The sequence below is a fragment of the Taurulus bubalis genome, assembly GCF_910589615.1.
Source record: "Taurulus bubalis genome assembly, chromosome: 7".
Taxonomy (NCBI): Eukaryota; Metazoa; Chordata; class Actinopteri; order Perciformes; family Cottidae; genus Taurulus; species Taurulus bubalis.
The window spans coordinates 28,865,478-28,884,512 of NC_136595.1; the positions used below are offsets into that span (position 1 = coordinate 28,865,478).

The 19,035-nt window shown below is 48.2% G+C and overlaps 2 protein-coding genes across 2 annotated transcripts; one reads left to right on the top strand and one right to left on the bottom strand.

Annotated features, from left to right (window-relative positions):
• Positions 1-558: 558 nt before the first annotated feature.
• On the bottom strand, positions 559-15,234 carry LOC306738954 (basic immunoglobulin-like variable motif-containing protein; the record flags this gene model as incomplete). The annotated part of the gene is made up of 12 exons (XM_079220881.1): positions 559-828; positions 1,169-1,265; positions 2,843-2,926; positions 4,234-4,366; positions 4,437-4,531; positions 5,256-5,360; positions 6,349-6,444; positions 7,352-7,469; positions 10,171-10,612; positions 14,953-15,026; positions 15,088-15,150; positions 15,231-15,234. The coding sequence occupies 12 exons, from the start codon at positions 15,232-15,234 to the stop codon at positions 559-561; spliced, it is 1,581 nt and encodes a 526-aa protein (XP_079077007.1).
• LOC306739117 (inosine-uridine preferring nucleoside hydrolase) lies at positions 15,211-18,861 on the top strand. The gene is made up of 6 exons (XM_079221077.1): positions 15,211-15,419; positions 16,538-16,726; positions 16,956-17,138; positions 17,399-17,510; positions 17,941-18,077; positions 18,455-18,861. The coding sequence occupies exons 1-6, from the start codon at positions 15,291-15,293 to the stop codon at positions 18,839-18,841; spliced, it is 1,137 nt and encodes a 378-aa protein (XP_079077203.1). The 5' UTR covers positions 15,211-15,290; the 3' UTR covers positions 18,842-18,861.
• Positions 18,862-19,035: the final 174 nt, after the last annotated feature.

The following is a 19,035-nucleotide window of genomic DNA, read 5'->3' on the forward strand; positions in this document are numbered from 1 at the left end:
GACCAGTCCAATGTAGACCAGTCCAATGTAGACCGGTCCAACGTAGACCGGTCCAATGTAGACCGGTCCAACGTAGACCGGTCCAACGTAGACCGGTCCAATGTAGACCGGTCCAACGTAGACCAGTCCAACGTAGACCAGTCAAACGTAGACCAGTCAAACGTAGACCAGTCAAATGTAGACCAGTCCAACGTAGACCAGTCCAACGTAGACCAGTCCAATGTAGACCAGTCAAACGTAGACCAGTCCAATGTAGAGCAGTCCAATGTAGACCGGTCCAATGTAGACCAGTCTAACGTAGACCGGTCCAATGTAGACCAGTCCAATGTAGACCAGTCTAACGTAGACCGGTCCAACGTAGACCAGTCCAACGTAGACCAGTCCAACGTAGACCAGTCCAATGTAGACCGGTCCAATGTAGACCAGTCCAACGTAGACCGGTCCAATGTAGACCAGTCCAATTTAGACCAGTCAAACGTAGACCAGTCAAATGTAGACCAGTCCAACGTACACCAGTAAAATGTAGACCAGTTCAACGTAGACCACCAGCAGACCACGTCAATGTGGGACGTCTCCCTCCAGGTCCCTCCTGACGGGGGTCTTTCTGCTCGTGGTGCTGAGGGAGCGCCCCAGAACGCCCGGCCGCCTGGACGGCGCCCTCTCCTGGGCGGCGCCCTGCTGGTCCTGCTGGTCCTGCTGGTCCTGCTGGTTCTGCTGGTCCTGCTGGTGGAAGTCGTGGTGCATGTTCTCCAGGTTCAGGGCCCAGGGACCCAGCTTCTGCCAGTTGACCCTCTGGAAGGCCATGATGCAGTGCAGATTGCCCCCCACCTGAGGACCCACGGAGAGACGAGACCAACCCGGTCGGATCAGCACACAGGACCCTTATTGATCACTGATGATCCTTATGAGCAGTTATGTGTTGTTTGAACATAGCAGCTGGTCTGCAAGGATCCAGATTAGTATTTATTTATTTAAACTATTATTTAAACCATTAAAAATACTAAATGTTGTACTTTTACTTTGCTACATTAATTTATAGTTTTCTTTCTTCATAAAAGCACAAAAAGAAATGATAAGTAAATAAAATATATAACTTGTGTCGTCATTCTTAGTGATATGAAGTGTAATAAAGAGCTGTTAAGATAAACAAAGCAGAAGGAATGAGGACCTTCTTGGTCTTGCGGCGCTGGACCCCTCTCTCCGTGTGGCGGATGTCCAGGTATTCAGGATTCTGCGTATTGAGGTCGATCACCACGTCCAGCCACCTGAAACAAAGAGGCTCCGTGTTGAGCGGCTCCGACCAGAACCCGCCGGAGCGGAGCGCTGACCTACTTCTTACTTCTCACAGTGGAGTGTTGACTTACTTCGTACAATGGAGTGTTAACTTACTTCTTACAGTGGAGTGTTAACTTACTTCTTACAGTGGAGTGCTGACTTACTTCTTACAGTGGAGTGTTAACTTACTTCTTACAGTGGAGTGCTGACTTACTTCTTACAGTGGAGTGTTAACTTACTTCTTACAGTGGAGGGTTAACTTACTTCTTACAGTGGAGGGTTAACTTACTTCTTACAGTGGAGTGTTGACTTACTTCTTACTTCGTACAGTGGAGTGTTGACTTACTTTGTACAGTGGAGTGTTGACTTACTTCTTACAGTGGAGTGTTAACTTACTTCTTACAGTGGAGTGCTGACTTACTTCTTACAGTGGAGTGTTAACTTACTTCTTACAGTGGAGTGCTGACTTACTTCTTACAGTGGAGTGTTAACTTACTTCTTACAGTGGAGTGTTAACTTACTTCTTACAGTGGAGTGCTGACTTACTTCTTACAGTGGAGTGTTAACTTACTTCTTACAGTGGAGTGCTGACTTACTTCTTACAGTGGAGTGTTAACTTACTTCTTACAGTGGAGTGCTGACTTACTTCTTACAGTGGAGTGTTAACTTACTTCTTACAGTGGAGTGCTGACTTACTTCTTACAGTGGAGTGTTAACTTACTTCTTACAGTGGAGGGTTAACTTACTTCTTACAGTGGAGGGTTAACTTACTTCTTACAGTGGAGTGTTGACTTACTTCTTACTTCGTACAGTGGAGTGTTGACTTACTTTGTACAGTGGAGTGTTGACTTACTTCTTACAGTGGAGTGTTAACTTACTTCTTACAGTGGAGTGCTGACTTACTTCTTACAGTGGAGTGTTAACTTACTTCTTACAGTGGAGTGTTAACTTACTTCTTACAGTGGAGTGCTGACTTACTTCTTACAGTGGAGTGTTAACTTACTTCTTACAGTGGAGTGCTGACTTACTTCTCACAGTGGAGTGTTAACTTACTTCTCACAGTGGAGGGTTAACTTACTTCTTACAGTGGAGGGTTAACTTACTTCTTACAGTGGAGTGTTAACTTACTTCTTACAGTGGAGTGTTAACTTACTTCTTACAGTGGAGTGCTGACTTACTTCTTACAGTGGAGTGTTAACTTACTTCTTACAGTGGAGGGTTAACTTACTTCTTACAGTGGAGGGTTAACTTACTTCTTACTTTGTACAGTGGAGTGTTGACTTACTTCTTACAGTGGAGGGTTAACTTACTTCTTACAGTGGAGTGTTGACTTACTTCTTACTTTGTACAGTGGAGTGTTGACTTACTTCTTACAGTGGAGTGTTAACTTACTTCTTACAGTGGAGTGTTAACTTACTTCTTACAGTGGAGCGTTAACTTACTTCTTACAGTGGAGTGCTGACTTACTTCTTACAGTGGAGTGTTAACTTACTTCTTACAGTGGAGTGTTAACTTACTTCTTACAGTGGAGTGTTAACTTACTTCTTACAGTGGAGCGTTAACTTACTTCTTACAGTGGAGTGCTGGGTGCTTCCTGCTGGGCTCTCCGATTAGGATCCAGTGCTCCGCCTCGTTGGGCGGCAACGAGCCCCTTAAAGAAACACAGCGTCAGCCACGCACCTCTTTAGTAGAACTAGTAGTACTAGTACAGGCCTGTACTAGTAGTACTAGTACAGGCCTGTACTAGTAGTACTAGTAGTACTAGTACCTGTACTAGTAGTACTAGTACCTGTACTAGTAGTACTAGTACAGGCCTGTACTAGTAGTACAGGCCTGTACTAGTAGTACTAGTAGTACTAGTAGTACTAGTACCTGTACTAGTAGTACTAGTACAGGCCTGTACTAGTAGTACTAGTAGTACTAGTAGTACTAGTACAGGCCTGGCTAACCCGCGGCTCCCGAGCCGCATGCGGCTCTTTGCCTGGTTTCATGCGGCTCTTGTGTTCATAGCGAAGTTTGTGTTTTTTTTAATTTTTTTAATCTTTTTATTGATTTTGCAAATACTTTAGACCACTGGTGTCGAACTCAAGGCGCGACGGTTTGAAAGCCATGAAATCGCGGACCCGTTTTCAGTCATTCGCGGTCACGTTTTCAGTCCGTCAGGACGGTCATTTTACATGGGCAAAAAAAATAAAAAAATCCTGTGCTTTTATTTTGAAGGGATTTTTTAATGCGGCAGAGTGCAATTTATTCAATTTCAGTCATATTGATGTAATGTGTTGTAACTCTGTTACGTTATTCATTCTGGTCACATGACATCTATTGCTTCTGTCCATCCGGTGAGAGGGATCCTCCTCTGTTGCTCTCCTGAAGGTTCTTCCTGTTTTCCCTGTTAAAGGGTTTTTCATCTTTGCAGTAACACAGTAAAAAATGTGGCTCTTAGTCTCTGACTGGTTGGCCACCCCTGTACTAGTAGTACTAGTACTACTAGGATAAGATAAGATAGTCCCGCAGTTGGGAAATTGCAAGATTACAGTAGCACACAAGAGACAAACAGTAAAAATCAGGTAATATAAACTTTAACAAAAATAAGCAGCGAAACATCATAAACTGAAGCTGAAGTTAAACTTAATTTTTTCTCATTAAATTGACACAATATTGCTCAGTGAAAAAACAAAAATATAATAATATGTATACATAAATGTAAATATTCTGTACCTGTAGCTACAGAATGTATAAGTATATATATAAGTATATATATATATATATATATATATATATATATATATATATAAGTGTATATATATATATATATATATATATATATATATACACTTGTCTACGTGCTCAAAAAGGGGTGGGGCTTAGCAGAGGGGTATTTAGTTGGTTGCATCCTGCCACAGAGCACCAGATGCCTCTATCTCCCACACTGTCCCCTTAAGAGAGCGCGTGGCCCACCTGTAGGCCTTAGCGGCTCTGAGGGGCGTGGCCTCGAAGCCCACGGGGCAGAAGTAGTGGTTCTGGCAGTGGTAGATGTAGGCCATGGACTCGTCCTTCAGACCCTGGGTCAGCTTCACCAGCGCTCCTTCAGCTGCAAACACCTGAGCGGTTAAGACCTCCGACCCCGAGAGTCCACCTGCAGCCGGCGGGCAGCCACTCACCTGTCTCTCCGGCCGTCTTGTGCTTCCCGTGAGGCTTGTACAGGATGTAGGAGCAGCCTCGCACGCGGAAGTTGTCGTTGATTTGCCGGAACCAGCTGTGAGAAAGAGTCCCTGGTTACTGCCGTGAGACGGATCTGGGTCAGGATCTGGGTCAGGGTCTGGGTCAGGGTCTGGGTCAGGGTCTGGGTCTGGGTCAGGGTCTGGGTCAGGGTCTGGGTCAGGGTCTGGATCTGGGTCTGGGTCAGGGTCAGGGTCTGGGTCTGGGTCAGGTTCTGGGTCTGGGTCAGGATCTGGATCTGGGTCAGGGTCTGGGTCAGGGTCTGGGTCAGGGTCTGGATCTGGGTCAGGATCTGGGTCAGGGTCTGGGTCTGGGTCAGGGTCTGGGTCAGGGTCTGGGTCTGGGTCAGGATCTGGATCTGGGTCAGGGTCTGGGTCTGGGTCTGGATCTGGGTCAGGATCTGGGTCAGGGTCTGGGTCTGGGTCAGGGTCTGGGTCAGGGTCTGGATCTGGGTCAGGGTCTGGGTCTGGGTCAGGGTCTGGGTCAGGGTCTGGATCTGGGTCAGGATCTGGGTCAGGGTCTGGGTCAGGGTCTGGGTCTGGGTCTGGGTCAGGGTCTGGATCTGGGTCAGGGTCTGGGTCAGGGTCAGGTTTGGGAGGGAGTGTGGTCCTCCAAAGAGGGACACAAGAGGCACTGGCAGGTCAGGGTTATGGTCATGGTTAGAGACACAAAAAGACCTCTAAGAGACACAACTACAAAGAGTTACAAAACAGGGTCATGGTTATAGTCAAGGTCAAGGTCAAGGCCAGTGCTGTGTTTACCGCATCAAGGTCGCGTTGCCGGTGAAGGGGCCGAACTTGATCTCCTCGAAAGGCGGCTGGAACCCCAGAATGTGCAGCGCCTCCTCCTGAGAGATGGGGGGCAGACTGAGATAAAGCACAGTTAGAGTCTGAGCAGGTCTACATACCGTCTGAGGAGGTCTACGTGGAGTCTGAGGAGGTCTACGTGGAGTCTGAGGAGGTCTACATGGAGTCTGAGGAGGTCTACATACAGTATGAGGAGGTCTACGTGGAGTCTGAGGAGGTCTATGTGGAGTCTGAGGAGGTCTACGTGGAGTCTGAGGAGGTCTACATACAGTATGAGGAGGTCTACGTGGAGTCTGAGGAGGTCTACGTGGAGTCTGAGGAGGTCTACGTGGAGTCTGAGGAGGTCTATGTGGAGTCTGAGGAGGTCTACATGGAGTCTGAGGAGGTCTATGTGGAGTCTGAGGAGGTCTACATGGAGTCTGAGGAGGTCTACATGAAGTCTGAGGAGGTCTACATGGAGTCTGAGGAGGTCTACATGGAGTCTGAGGAGGTCTACGTGGAGTCTGAGGAGGTCTACATGAAGTCTGAGGAGGTCTACATGGAGTCTGAGGAGGTCTACATGGAGTCTGAGGAGGTCTACATGAAGTCTGAGAAGGTCTACGTGGAGTCTGAGGAGTGAGGAGGTCTACATGGAGCTCCGATCCCCCCTCGGGCCTTAAACCCTGACCCCGTGACCTGGCAGAGGTCTTGAATGGTGTAAACACAAACACGTGTTCAACCCTGGTATTTATTTTATACTTTTTAACCTGATTTCATCGTCTTTCAGGTTCTTTCCTCACGAGATGAGACGCTATTTTAAATAATCTATAATAACTAAATGCAATGTTTTAATATTCCGTGTACTCCAGTCCGGAAAGTTTCAGTGTACATGTACTACGGCGTACACACGCTTCACCTCTTTGTTGACCTTTTACGTCTCCATGCTTCCATGGTAACCCCGTGTCTACCGTCACATTGCTATGAATTGTGGGTAATTTCCTCAGACAGTAATGGGCTGAAACCGTCTGAGACTCAAACACAAGACAGGAGTAAACCTGGAGCCGCTCACCTTCCGGCCCCCAGCGCGCTGTACAGGAAGTTCCAGCAGGAAACCAGAGACGAGATCCCACACGAGGTCTTGTACTGGGGCCGGCTGATGCAGTACCTGGACCAGGAAGTACAGCACAAGAGAGTACCTGAACCAGGAAGTACAGCTCTATAAAGTACCTGGACCAGGAAGTACAGCTCTATAAAGTACCTGGACCAGGAAGTACAGCTCAATAAAGTACCTGGACCAGGAAGTACAGCTCTATAAAGTACCTGGACCAGGAAGTACAGCTCTATAAAGTACCTGGACCAGGAAGTACAGCTCAATAAAGTACCTGGACCAGGAAGTACAGCTCTATAAAGTACCTGGACCAGGAAGTACAGCTCTATAAAGTACCTGGACCAGGAAGTACAGCTCTATAAAGTACCTGGACCAGGAAGTACAGCTCTATAAAGTACCTGGACCAGGAAGTACAGCTCAATAAAGTACCTGGACCAGGAAGTACAGCTCTATAAAGTACCTGGACCAGGAAGTACAGCTCTATAAAGTACCTGGACCAGGAAGTACAGCTCAATAAAGTACCTGAACCAGGAAGTACAGCTCAATAAAGTACATTACAGGTGGTGATGCGTTCGTTAACACACACACACTCTCTGTTTGAGGTTGTTTTGTGTCTCTTTGTAGTTGTTTTGTGTCTCTTTGTAGTCGACCTGTGTCTCTTTGGGATTGTTTTGTGTTTATTAGAGTTTGTTTTGTGTCTCTTTGCAGACATAACAAACAATGTATTTCTATATCTGTAACTATCCTACACACATATGTACAGGGAATATGTATAAAATACATGTTGTGTTGCATTATTGGAAATATTTAATTTCATTTTGTGCAATTGAAATGAAATGAATTGCCAATAATAAATGATTGATTACTTCCTGTGACACCGAAGTAGAATAATGAATGCAGTGAAGAGGTTCTGCAGAAGTGAAGTCAGGACAGTAGAAAGCTAGAGCAGCCGGTTCTGAAGTACCATCTCCTGAGGTCCAGAACCTTCCTCTGCTGGACCTCCTCCAGAGAGGCGTCCTGCAGGTTCCTGCCGGGTCGGTCCGAAGACTTCATCTTCTTGGTGCTGCTCTTCTTCACGTGAGCTGAAACAGAAACAGAGCTTCACTCAGTCTCTCTGTATATATATATATATATATATATATATATATATATATATATATATATATATATATATGAATAAAGGTGTGTTCTATAAAAAGAACTCTTAAGAGGTGGAACTGAAACATTGTATCAAAATAAAACCAGTTTTGGTTGTAAAATGAAATGTTGTTGATGTACTCATAACAGAGTACTTCCTGTACACACAACAGACCACTTCCTGTATTCATAACACGGTACTTCCTGTACACACAACAGAGTACTTCCCATACTCATAACAGAGTACTTCCTGTACACACAACAGACCACTTCCTGTATTCATAACACGGTACTTCCTGTACACACAACAGAGTACTTCCCATACTCATAACAGAGTACTTCCTGTACACACAACAGAGTACTTCCTGTACTCATAACAGAGTACTTCCTGTACACACAACAGAGTACTTCCTGTACTCATAAATGAGTACTTCCTGTACACACAACAGAGTACTTCCGGTATTCATAACAGGGTACTTCCTGTACACACAACAGAGTACTTCCTGTACTCATAACAGAGTACTTCCTGTACACACAACAGAGTACTTCCTGTACTCATAACAGAGTACTTCCTGTACACACAACAGAGTACTTCCTGTACTCATAACAGAGTACTTCCTGTACACACAACAGAGTACTTCCTGTACACACAACAGAGTACTTCCTGTACTCATAACAGAGTACTTCCTGTACACACAACAGAGTACTTCCTGTATTCATAACAGAGTACTTCCTGTACACACAACAGAGTACTTCCTGTACACATAACAGAGTACTTCCTGTATTCATAATAGAGTAATTCCTGTACACACAACAGAGTACTTCCTGTATTCATAACAGGGTACTTCCTGTACACACAACAGAGTACTTCCTGTACTCATAACAGAGTACTTCCTGTACTCATAACAGAGTACTTCCTGTATTCATAACAGGGTACTTCCTGTACACACAACAGAGTACTTCCTGTATTCATAACAGAGTACGTCCTGTACACACAACAGAGTACTTCCTGTACACATAACAGAGTACTTCCTGTATTCATAATAGAGTAATTCCTGTACACACAACAGAGTACTTCCTGTATTCATAACAGGGTACTTCCTGTACACACAACAGAGTACTTCCTGTACTCATAACAGAGTACTTCCTGTACTCATAACAGAGTACTTCCTGTATTCATAACAGGGTACTTCCTGTACACACAACAGAGTACTTCCTGTATTCATAACAGAGTACGTCCTGTACTCATAACAGAGTACTTCCTGTATACACAACAGAGTACTTCCTGTACACACAACAGGGTACTTCCTGTACACACAACAGAGTACTTCCTGTACACACAACAGAGTACTTCCTGTACACACAACAGAGTACTTCCTGTATTCATAACAGGGTACTTCCTGTACACACAACAGAGTACTTCCTGTATTCATAACAGAGTACGTCCTGTACTCATAACAGAGTACTTCCTGTACACACAACAGAGTACTTCCTGTACACACAACAGGGTACTTCCTGTACACACAACAGAGTACTTCCTGTACACACAACAGAGTACTTCCTGTACTCATAACAGAGTACTTCCTGTACACACAACAGAGTACTTCCTGTACTCATAACAGAGTACTTCCTGTATTCATAACAGAGTACTTCCTGTACACACAACAGAGTACTTCCTGTACTCATAACAGAGTACTTCCTGTACACACAACAGAGTACTTCCTGTACACACAACAGAGTACTTCCTGTACTCATAACAGAGTACTTCCTGTACACACAACAGAGTACTTCCTGTACACACAACAGAGTACTTCCTGTACTCATAACAGAGTACGTCCTGTACACACAACAGAGTACTTCCTGTACTCATAACAGAGTACTTCCTGTACACACAACAGAGTACTTCCTGTACACATAACAGAGTACTTCCTGTATTCATAACAGAGTACTTCCTGTACACACAACAGAGTACTTCCTGTATTCATAACAGGGTACTTCCTGTACACACAACAGAGTACTTCCTGTACTCATAATAGAGTACTTCCTGTATTCATAACATGGTACTTCCTGTACACACAACAGAGTACTTCCTGTATTCATAACAGAGTACTTCCTGTACACACAACAGAGTACTTCCTGTACACACAACAGGGTACTTCCTGTACACACAACAGAGTACTTCCTGTACACACAACAGAGTACTTCCTGTACTCATAACAGAGTACTTCCTGTACACACAACAGAGTACTTCCTGTACTCATAACAGAGTACTTCCTGTACACACAACAGAGTACTTCCTGTACTCATAACAGAGTACTTCCTGTACACACAACAGAGTACTTCCTGTACTCATAACAGAGTACTTCCTGTACACACAACAGAGTACTTCCTGTACACACAACAGGGTACTTCCTGTACACACAACAGAGTACTTCCTGTACTCATAACAGAGTACTTCCTGTACTCATAACAGAGTACTTCCTGTACACACAACAGAGTACTTCCTGTACACACAACAGAGTACTTCCTGTATTCATAACAGGGTACTTCCTGTACTCATAACAGAGTACTTCCTGTACACATAACAGAGTACTTCCTGTACACACAACAAAGTACTTCCTGTACTCAGAAACAAGAGCCTCCTACTGGGTCGGATCTTCCTGGTGAGCACGGCGTTGAAGTCTGAGGTGTCGATCTCCCAGGCCAGGACGGGCTGCGTGGGCCCGGAGGACTCGTCCATGTCCTCGTCCTCGTCCGGGACCACGCGGGCCCCTCCGGACCGGCCCGGCACCCCCGGGGCCTCGGGCCCCTGGTCCTGCTGCTCGGGGGCGCTCGGGGGCCGGTACACGGAGGCGGCCCGGTTGAGCAGCGCGTAGTCGGAGCAGACGGTGTAGAACTTCTCCCTGGAGTGCGTGCAGCAGGGCCGCAGCTCGGCGCCGGAGGCCCGTCTCGCTCTGGAGCCGGCGGGGCCCTGCAGCCCCGAGGGGCCCGGGAGGCTCGCCGCTTCACCTTCTGACGTGTTCGGCATTGAACCGCCGGGGCTGTGTGACGTGGACGTGGAGGCCGTGTTCTCACACACGGTTAAAACCTGAGAGACGGAAAAGAAGACGAGACGGAAGAACAAAAACATGACGACATCATCCTCAACAGGAACACGGACACAGCAGCAGCCGGAAGGAATATATACATATATACTGTATATATATATATATATATATACATATATACTGTATATATATATATATATATATATATATATATATATACATATATATATATATATATATATGTATATATGTATACTCCTCCTATGAATCGCCACCTTAACGTGGTGGAGGAGTTTGAGTAGCTCAGTGATCCTGGGAGCTATGTTGTCCGGGGCGTCAGCCCCTAGTAGGGTCTCCCAAGGCAAACAGGTCTCGGGGGAGAGCCCAGACTAAGAGCGGTTCAAAAAACCCTGATGAATAGCAGCCCACGGTCTATAGCTACCTCGCCCGGACAAGGGAAACCGGGGCACCCTCCCGGAGCCAGACCCAGGAGGGGAGCTCGTCGGCGAGCGTCTGGTGGCCGGGCTTTCGCCCATGGGGCCCGGTCGGGCTCTGCCCGAAGAAACAACATGGAGCAGCAGTCACCCCGTGGACCCACCACCCGCGGGGAGAATTATCGGGGTCGGGTGCTATGCAGACCGGGCGGCGGGCCAGGCAGGAGACCTGGGCGAGCCGATCGCCGGCAGCATAGACTAGCTCTAGGGACGTGGAACGTCACCTCGCTAGCGGGGAAAGAGCCGGAGCTGGTGCAGGAGGTGGAGCGGTACCAGCTAGATATAGTTGGGCTCACCTCCACGCACAGCGTGGGCTCTGGAACCAAGCTCCTGGAGAAGGGTTGGACTTTGTCCTTTTCTGGAGTTGCCCAGGGTGAGAGGCGCCGGGCGGGAGTGGGGATACTCACGAGCCCCCGGCTGAGCGCCGCTATGTTGGAGTTTTCCCCGGAGAACGAGAGGGTCGCCTCCCTGCGCCTACGGGTTGCAGGGAGTAAAGCTCTGACTGTTGTTTGTGCTTATGCACCGAACAGCAGTTCGGAGTTTCCGGCCTTCTTGGAGTCGGTGGGAGGGGTCCTGGAAAGGGCGCCGCCTGCCGACTCCATAGTTCTCCTTGGAGACTTCAACGCTCACGTGGGCAATGACAGAGAAACCTGGCGAGGCGTGATTGGGAGGAACGGCTTGCCCGATCTGAACCCGAATGGTGTTTTGTTGTTGGACTTCTGTGCTAGCCACAGTTTGTCCATAACGAACACCATGTTCGAGCATAAGGTGGCTCATAAGTGTACCTGGTACCAGAACACCTTAGGCCAGATATCAATGATCGACTTTGTAGTTGTATCATCTGATCTGCGGCCGTATGTCTTGGACACTCGGGTGAAGAGAGGAGCAGAGCTGTCAACTGATCACCACCTGGTGGTGAGTTGGATCAGATGGCGGGGGAGTCGGCTAGAAAGACCTGGCAAGCCCAAACGTGTAGTGAGGGTGAACTGGGAACGTCTGGCGGAGGATCCTGTCCGGGAGGTCTTCAACTCCCACCTCCGGAAGAACTTCTCACAAATCCCGAGGGAGGCTGGGGACATGGAACCCGAGTGGACCATGTTCAAAGCCTCTATTGTGGACGCGGCTGCTCGGAGCTGTGGCCGGAAGGTCATCGGTGCCTGTCGTGGCGGCAACCCGAGAACCCGGTGGTGGACACCGGGGGTGAGGGAAGCCGTCAAACTGAAGAAGGAGGCCTTTCGGGCCTGGCTGGCCCAGGGGTCTCCTGAAGCAGCTGACGGGTACCGGCAGGCCAGAAGGGCTGCAGCTGCGATGGTCGCGGATGCTAAAACTCGGGCATGGGAGGAGTTCGGGGAGGCCATGGAGAAGGACTTTCGGTTGGCCTCAAGGAAGTTCTGGCAAACCATCGGCTCAGGAAGGGAAAGCAGGGCCTACCCCAGGCTGTTCTCAGCAGGGGGGGGGAACTGCTGACCCGGACTGGGGAAATCGTCGGGCGGTGGAAAGAGCACTTTGAGGAACTCCTAAACCCGGCTAACATGTCCCCCGGAGAGGGGGCAGCGCCGGAAGACTTTGGGGTGGTTTCTCCCATATCCCTAGCAGAGGTCGCTAAGGTAGTCAAAAAGCTCCTTGGTGGCAAGGCGCCAGGGGTGGATGAGATCCGCCCTGAGATGCTGAAAGCGCTGGACATTGTTGGGCTGTCTTGGTTGACACGCCTTTTCAGTGTCGCATGGGGGTCGGGAACAGTGCCCATGGACTGGCAGACCGGGGTGGTGATTCCCATCTTCAAGAAGGGGGACCGGAGAGTGTGCTCAAACAATCATGGCATCACACTGCTCAGCCTCCCGGGAAAAGCTTATGCCAGGGTGCTGAAAGGAGGCTCCGACCGCTTGTCGAACCTCAGATTCAAGACGAGCAGTGCGGATTCCGTCCCGGTCGTGGAACAGTGGACCAGCTCTTTACCCTTGCAAGACTACTGGAGGGGTCCTGGGAGTTTGCCCAACCAGTCTACATGTGCTTTGTGGACTTGGAGAAGGCTTTCGACCGGGTCCCTCGAGGGTTTTTGTGGGGGGTGCTGCGGGAGTATGGGGTGCCGGACCCGTTGGCACGGGCCATCCGGTCTTTGTACGCCTGCAGTAGGAGCTGTGTTCGTATCCTCGGTAGTAAGTCAGACACGTTCCCGGTGGGTGTTGGCCTCCGCCAGGGCTGCCCTTTATCACCGGTCCTGTTCGTGACCTTCATGGACAGGATATCTAGGCGCAGCCAGGGGGCGGAGAGGATCCGGTTCGGGAGTCTCGGGATCGCCTCTCTGCTGTTCGCGGATGATGTGGTCCTGTTTGCCTCATCGGACTGTGACCTCCAGCATTCACTGGGGCGTTTTGCAGCCGAGTGTGAAGCGGCAGGGATGAGAGTTAGCGCCTCCAAATCTGAGGCCATGGTGCTCTGCCGGAAACCGGTGGATTGCTCCCTCCAGGTGGGGACAAACTGCCTACCCCAAGCGAAGGAGTTCAAGTATCTCGGGGTCTTGTTCACGAGTGAGGGTAAGGTGGAGCGGGAGATCGACAGACGGATCGGTGCGGCTGCAGCAATAAAACAGGCGCTGTACCGGTCCGTCCTGGTGAAGCGGAGCTGAGCCGGAAGGCGAAGCTCTCCATTTACTGGTCGGTCTACGTTCCAACCCTCACCTATGGTCACGAACTCTGGGTCGTGACCGAAAGAACGAGATCTCGAATACAAGCGGCCGAAATGACCTTCCTCCGCAGGGTGGCCGGGCTCAGCCTTAGAGATAGGGTAAGGAGCTCGGACATCAGGAGGAGCTTGGAGTCGAGTCGCTGCTCCTTCGTGTCGAAAGGAGTCAGCTGAGGTGGTTCGGGCATCTAGTCAGGATGCCTCCTGGACGCCTCCCATTAGAGGTTTTCCAGGCACGTCCAACTGGTAGGAGACCCCGGGGAAGACCGAGGACACGCTGGAGGGATTATATCTCCCGGCTGGCCTTGGAACGCCTCGGGATCCCCCAGAATGAGCTGGAAAGTGTTGCGGATGAGAGGGAAGCCTGGGTCGGCCTGATGGACCTGCTGCCACCGCGACCCGACCCCGGATAAGCGGCTGATAATGGATGGATGGATGGATGGATATATATATATATACACACATACATCTATATATATATATATATATATATATATATATATATATATATATACATACATATATATATATATATATGTATATATATATATATATATATATATATATACATATACATACATGTCTATATATACTTATATATATATATACACATATATATATATATATACTGTATATATATATATATATATATATATATATATATATATATATATACATATATACTGTATATATATACATATATATACACATACATACAGTATATATGTATATATATACACTCATATATATATACATATACACATATATATACATATACATATATATATATATATATATACATATATATATATATATATATATATATATATATATATATGAGTATATATGTCTATATATACTCATATATATATACACATATATATACATATACATATATATATATATATATATATATATATATATACTCATATATATACATATATATATATGTATATATACATGTATATAATATATATATATATATATGTCTATATACACACATACATTATTGTTTATTAAATCTACAGCTGACAAAACACAATACATCCCATAATAATGATAAATATCAGAGTAGTTTAAATAGTATTATTATAATGTAATAAGAAGGTTGGTAGTATATGATTGTATTGCAGTATCAATGCAGTATTAATAGTATTGTGTTCATAACTGATCGATGAAAACAGGACCAGCTGTTATCTCCTCACCAGACGTGCTCGCGCGGCGGCGGAGGACCCGGATGGTGCGCGATGGTCCCGGTCCTGGTCCCGGTCCCAGTGCCCTGCAGAAGGACCAATAGGGTCAATAGCGTCAATAGGATCGATACGTCAGTCAGAAGGAACCCGAGCCCTGCTGCTGGCGGACCGGCGCCACTTCCGGTGCGAGGTTCTCTGGACTGTTCCACTCTGAGCGGGGGAGGGGGATAGGAAAAGATTAAAAGATTAAGAACAGCTTCACATTAACATGAAAACACTCATCACGTTACCCATGAGGCCCAGATGTCATAGCGTTCACCTTCTTAAAGACATCTGTTGTGCTACCTGTGATGTTTACGGTCAACATGACGTCACTGTTGTTTCAGGAAGTCCCGCTCGTGACGCGTGGATCGACCGGACGGGTGGAACATTTGAACCAATCAGAGCGCGGCGGCGGCTCCCTGAAGTTCACAGAGAAGGTAAGCGTGACGTCTCTCTCTGCTTTAAAAACACCTCACGAGCCGCTCTTCACCTGAGCACCTGAGACCACGTGGTCTCAGGTTCCGGTCCGACGTGGTCCGGGTTCTTCCCCGGTCCTGGTTCCGGTCCTCCACCGAGATCCATGCAGATCAGAAGCCTGCTGAGAAAAGACAAACAAACAAACAACAAATAAACATGTTGTTGTGGAGGTCACTTGTTCCTTAGAGAGGACCTGTGTGTTTGTTAGTTCTAGTTATTATTATTATTACTATTATTATTATATATTATATATATATAAACTCTTGACTTCATTAACTTGGTGTTGCTCTCAGGAAACAAACTTCCTTTTTGTGGTCTGTAACTTGGAGAGAAGAGTTTATTAGCAGCAGATCACATAAGAGATCACATAACCGATCACATAGCAGATCACATAACAGATCACATGACAGATCACATAGCAGATCACATGACCGATCACATAACAGATCACATGACAGATCACATGACATATCACATAACAGATCACATGACAGATCACATAGCAGATCACATGACATAACAGATCACATAGCAGATCACATGACAGATCACATAGCAGATCACATGACTGATCACATGACTGATCACATAGCAGATCACATGACAGATCACATGACAGATCACATGACCCGCGTCCAGTGAAATGAGGCTGAAGTGGGCGTGGCCTTGTTTGGGAGTGAATCACAAGGTCCGTTGGAGACGAGCCGGTTCCGATCAGAATCGATCGGCGGCGATCGGCGCCCAATGTATGCTGGGTAGATTTGATCCGACTTGTTCTGACGTCATGCACACGTGGTCAACAATAATCTCACGAGAGCGAGGTGGCCGCAGATTTTAGAGCCAGGCGCCGCAGTAGCTCTCCACCGACTGCGTGGCCCAGTGTATGATGGGAAACGCCTGCTGTCCCACACCAGAGAGCTGATTGGCTCTTTGATCTGACAGCAAACACCACGTGTTGGAGAGCTTCATTATTTATGTGTGGTCGTCCTTGTGATGGTTGTTTTGTGTCTCTTTGAGGTTGTTTTGTTTCTCTGTGAGCGCCTGATTGGCTCCTCCCTGTGACCCCTGACCCTTCCAGGAGACGATGGCGAAGCGGCCGGTGATCATCGACACAGACTGCGGCATCGACGACGCTCAGGCCCTCATGATGGCGCTGGCGGCGCCCGACCTGCAGGTGCTGGCCGTCACCTGCGTGTTCGGGAACACGGCGGTGGAGAACGTGTGCCAGAACGTTCTGCGGGTGCTCGACGTCTGCGAGCGCCAGGAGGTCCGTCTGCACCCCGCACACCTTCATGAGCCTGACTACCTTCCACCTGAACTAAACACTTCTTTACTGACTAACCCTGGAAGAAGAACGTAGCGCCTAGCATCACTTTAGCATCTCTTACTGAAAACACTTTGTAGTTTAACTTTGTTGAAAGTTGTACTTTCTTGCTTCTTGTTGTTCTGAGTCTGTCCTCATGGTTGAGCTCATCTCATGTCCGTCCTCTCTGCAGATCCCCGTGTTCCGGGGCTCCGGGGGCCCGCTGCTCGGGGCCCGGGGGCCCGCGGGCGACCATTTTGGAACCGATGGACTGGGCGACGTGTTCAAAGACCAGGACCCGCAGTGGGAGGAGAAGATCCAGAGCGAGCATGCGGTCAACGCGATGATCCGGCTGGTGACCGAGCACCAGAAGCAGGTGTGTGTGTGTGTGTGTGTGTGGGGTTCTAAAACGGTTTATGAATGTGTAAACATTCTCTCACTTCACTCGTGACCTCTGACCTCTTTACAGCTTGAACACAGACCTGAAGATGTACTATGAGTCTGAATATGTAAATAAATATATAGATAGATTTCAGTACTTTTTCAGACTTCATGTCTGCATTTACAGATTTGCTTACACACACACACACACACACACACACACACACACACACTCAGTGTGCTTCCCTCCCTCAGGTCTCCCTGGTGGCTCTTGGACCGCTCACTAATCTGGCCCTGGCGGTCAGACTGGATCCAGGTTTCCCCCAGAAGCTCAAGGCCCTGTTCATCATGGGGGGCAACATGGAGGGTGAGTGGGGGAGGGGGGGGGGGGGGGGGGGCAATGAACGGGTCCTTGCACCTTTGGGTGCGTCGGGACGCCGGCTCACGCGGACGGGAATGTCTGCGCCCGTCCGCGTGTTAGACGTTTGTTTCCTGCATGGAGTGACGCTGGAAATTATGTTTTGCAAACAAATAACACGAAACACTCCTAGGGGGCGCTATAGAGACATTTTATACCCAAATGAAAGACCCCTAAAATATCCAACTGTTCACTAGTCCTGATATGCATGTCAAATGTTCTGGGACATGATGAAGAAATAACAATACAATAACTACACATTACAGTGTAGAGGGTCCGCCACTCATTTCACCCTGAAGATGAGTTCTCCTCGTCTTTAAAGACGAGGCGAGCTGTGATTGGTTCTCGTCCCGTCGGCTCACTGCTCTGGTCTTCACAGGAAAGGGGAACGTGACGCTGTGCGCGGAGTTTAACTTCGTGATGGACCCCGAGGCGGCCCACGTGGTGCTGGAGGACTTCCTGTGCCCCACCTCGCTGGCCTCGTGGGAGTACGCCTGCAGGAACGCGCTCACCTGGGTAAGCGGTGTGGGAGGAGCTCACTGCAGGGTCACACATCCTGACCACTGATGCAGGACTTTAACCCAAACGTCCTTTACAAACATTCAGTGAAGTCTGGGTGTAAACAGTAAAAAGTGAGTAAATGTAGTATTTAAACTAACAATGAGAACACAAAGCATACAGTGAACCTTAAATGTATGCCTGCTTATATTCTGAGTCTCTTTTATTTTAATAGCATATTCATTATTTCAAACTCAGCGTAAATGAATGACATGAACACATGAATATAACACATTTACATGACTTTTACTAAACTTTGGGGACTTTATTTTTTCCATGACTGGTCCAGGTTCTCCGTAACCATAACAACCCGTCTCTGACTCGTCTCCCCGCAGGACTTCTTCCAGGAGCTGGTCGGTCAGAACGCCCCCGCTGCCGTATTCATGCGGACCATCACCTCCCGGTGCTGGGCCTACTCCCAGGAGGCGTCCTCCTCCCGGGACGCCCCGCGGAACAAGAGGGAGGTGTTCTTCGGCCCGGGCTTCGTCTCCTACGACGCGTACGCCATGGCCGCCTGCATCGACGGCAGCGTGGTGACGGGGAGCATCGAGTGCCCGGTCCGGGTGGAGCTGCAGGGCTCGCTGACCCGCGGCATGCTGGCGCTGGACCGTGCTGGAGAGCTGAAGAAGAGCCACGCCGTGCGCCTGCTGACGCGCTGCGACCCGGAGAAGTTCAGGCGGATGCTGCTGGACTCCGTCCGGCTGCCGAGGAACCGAGTGTGAAGCTTCAAATAAAAATGAGTCGGCTCGTTCTTCTGGAATCTTTTATTTCTGTTTGCCGTTACGGAGAAAAGGAAACGGAGCATTCTGACTGCAGACATCAAGCTGAAATGAGGCGTTCAAGGACCCTGAACGCCTCATTTCAGCTTGATGTCTGCAGCTCTCCATGGTCCTACAGAACGAGACTTCCTCTGTTC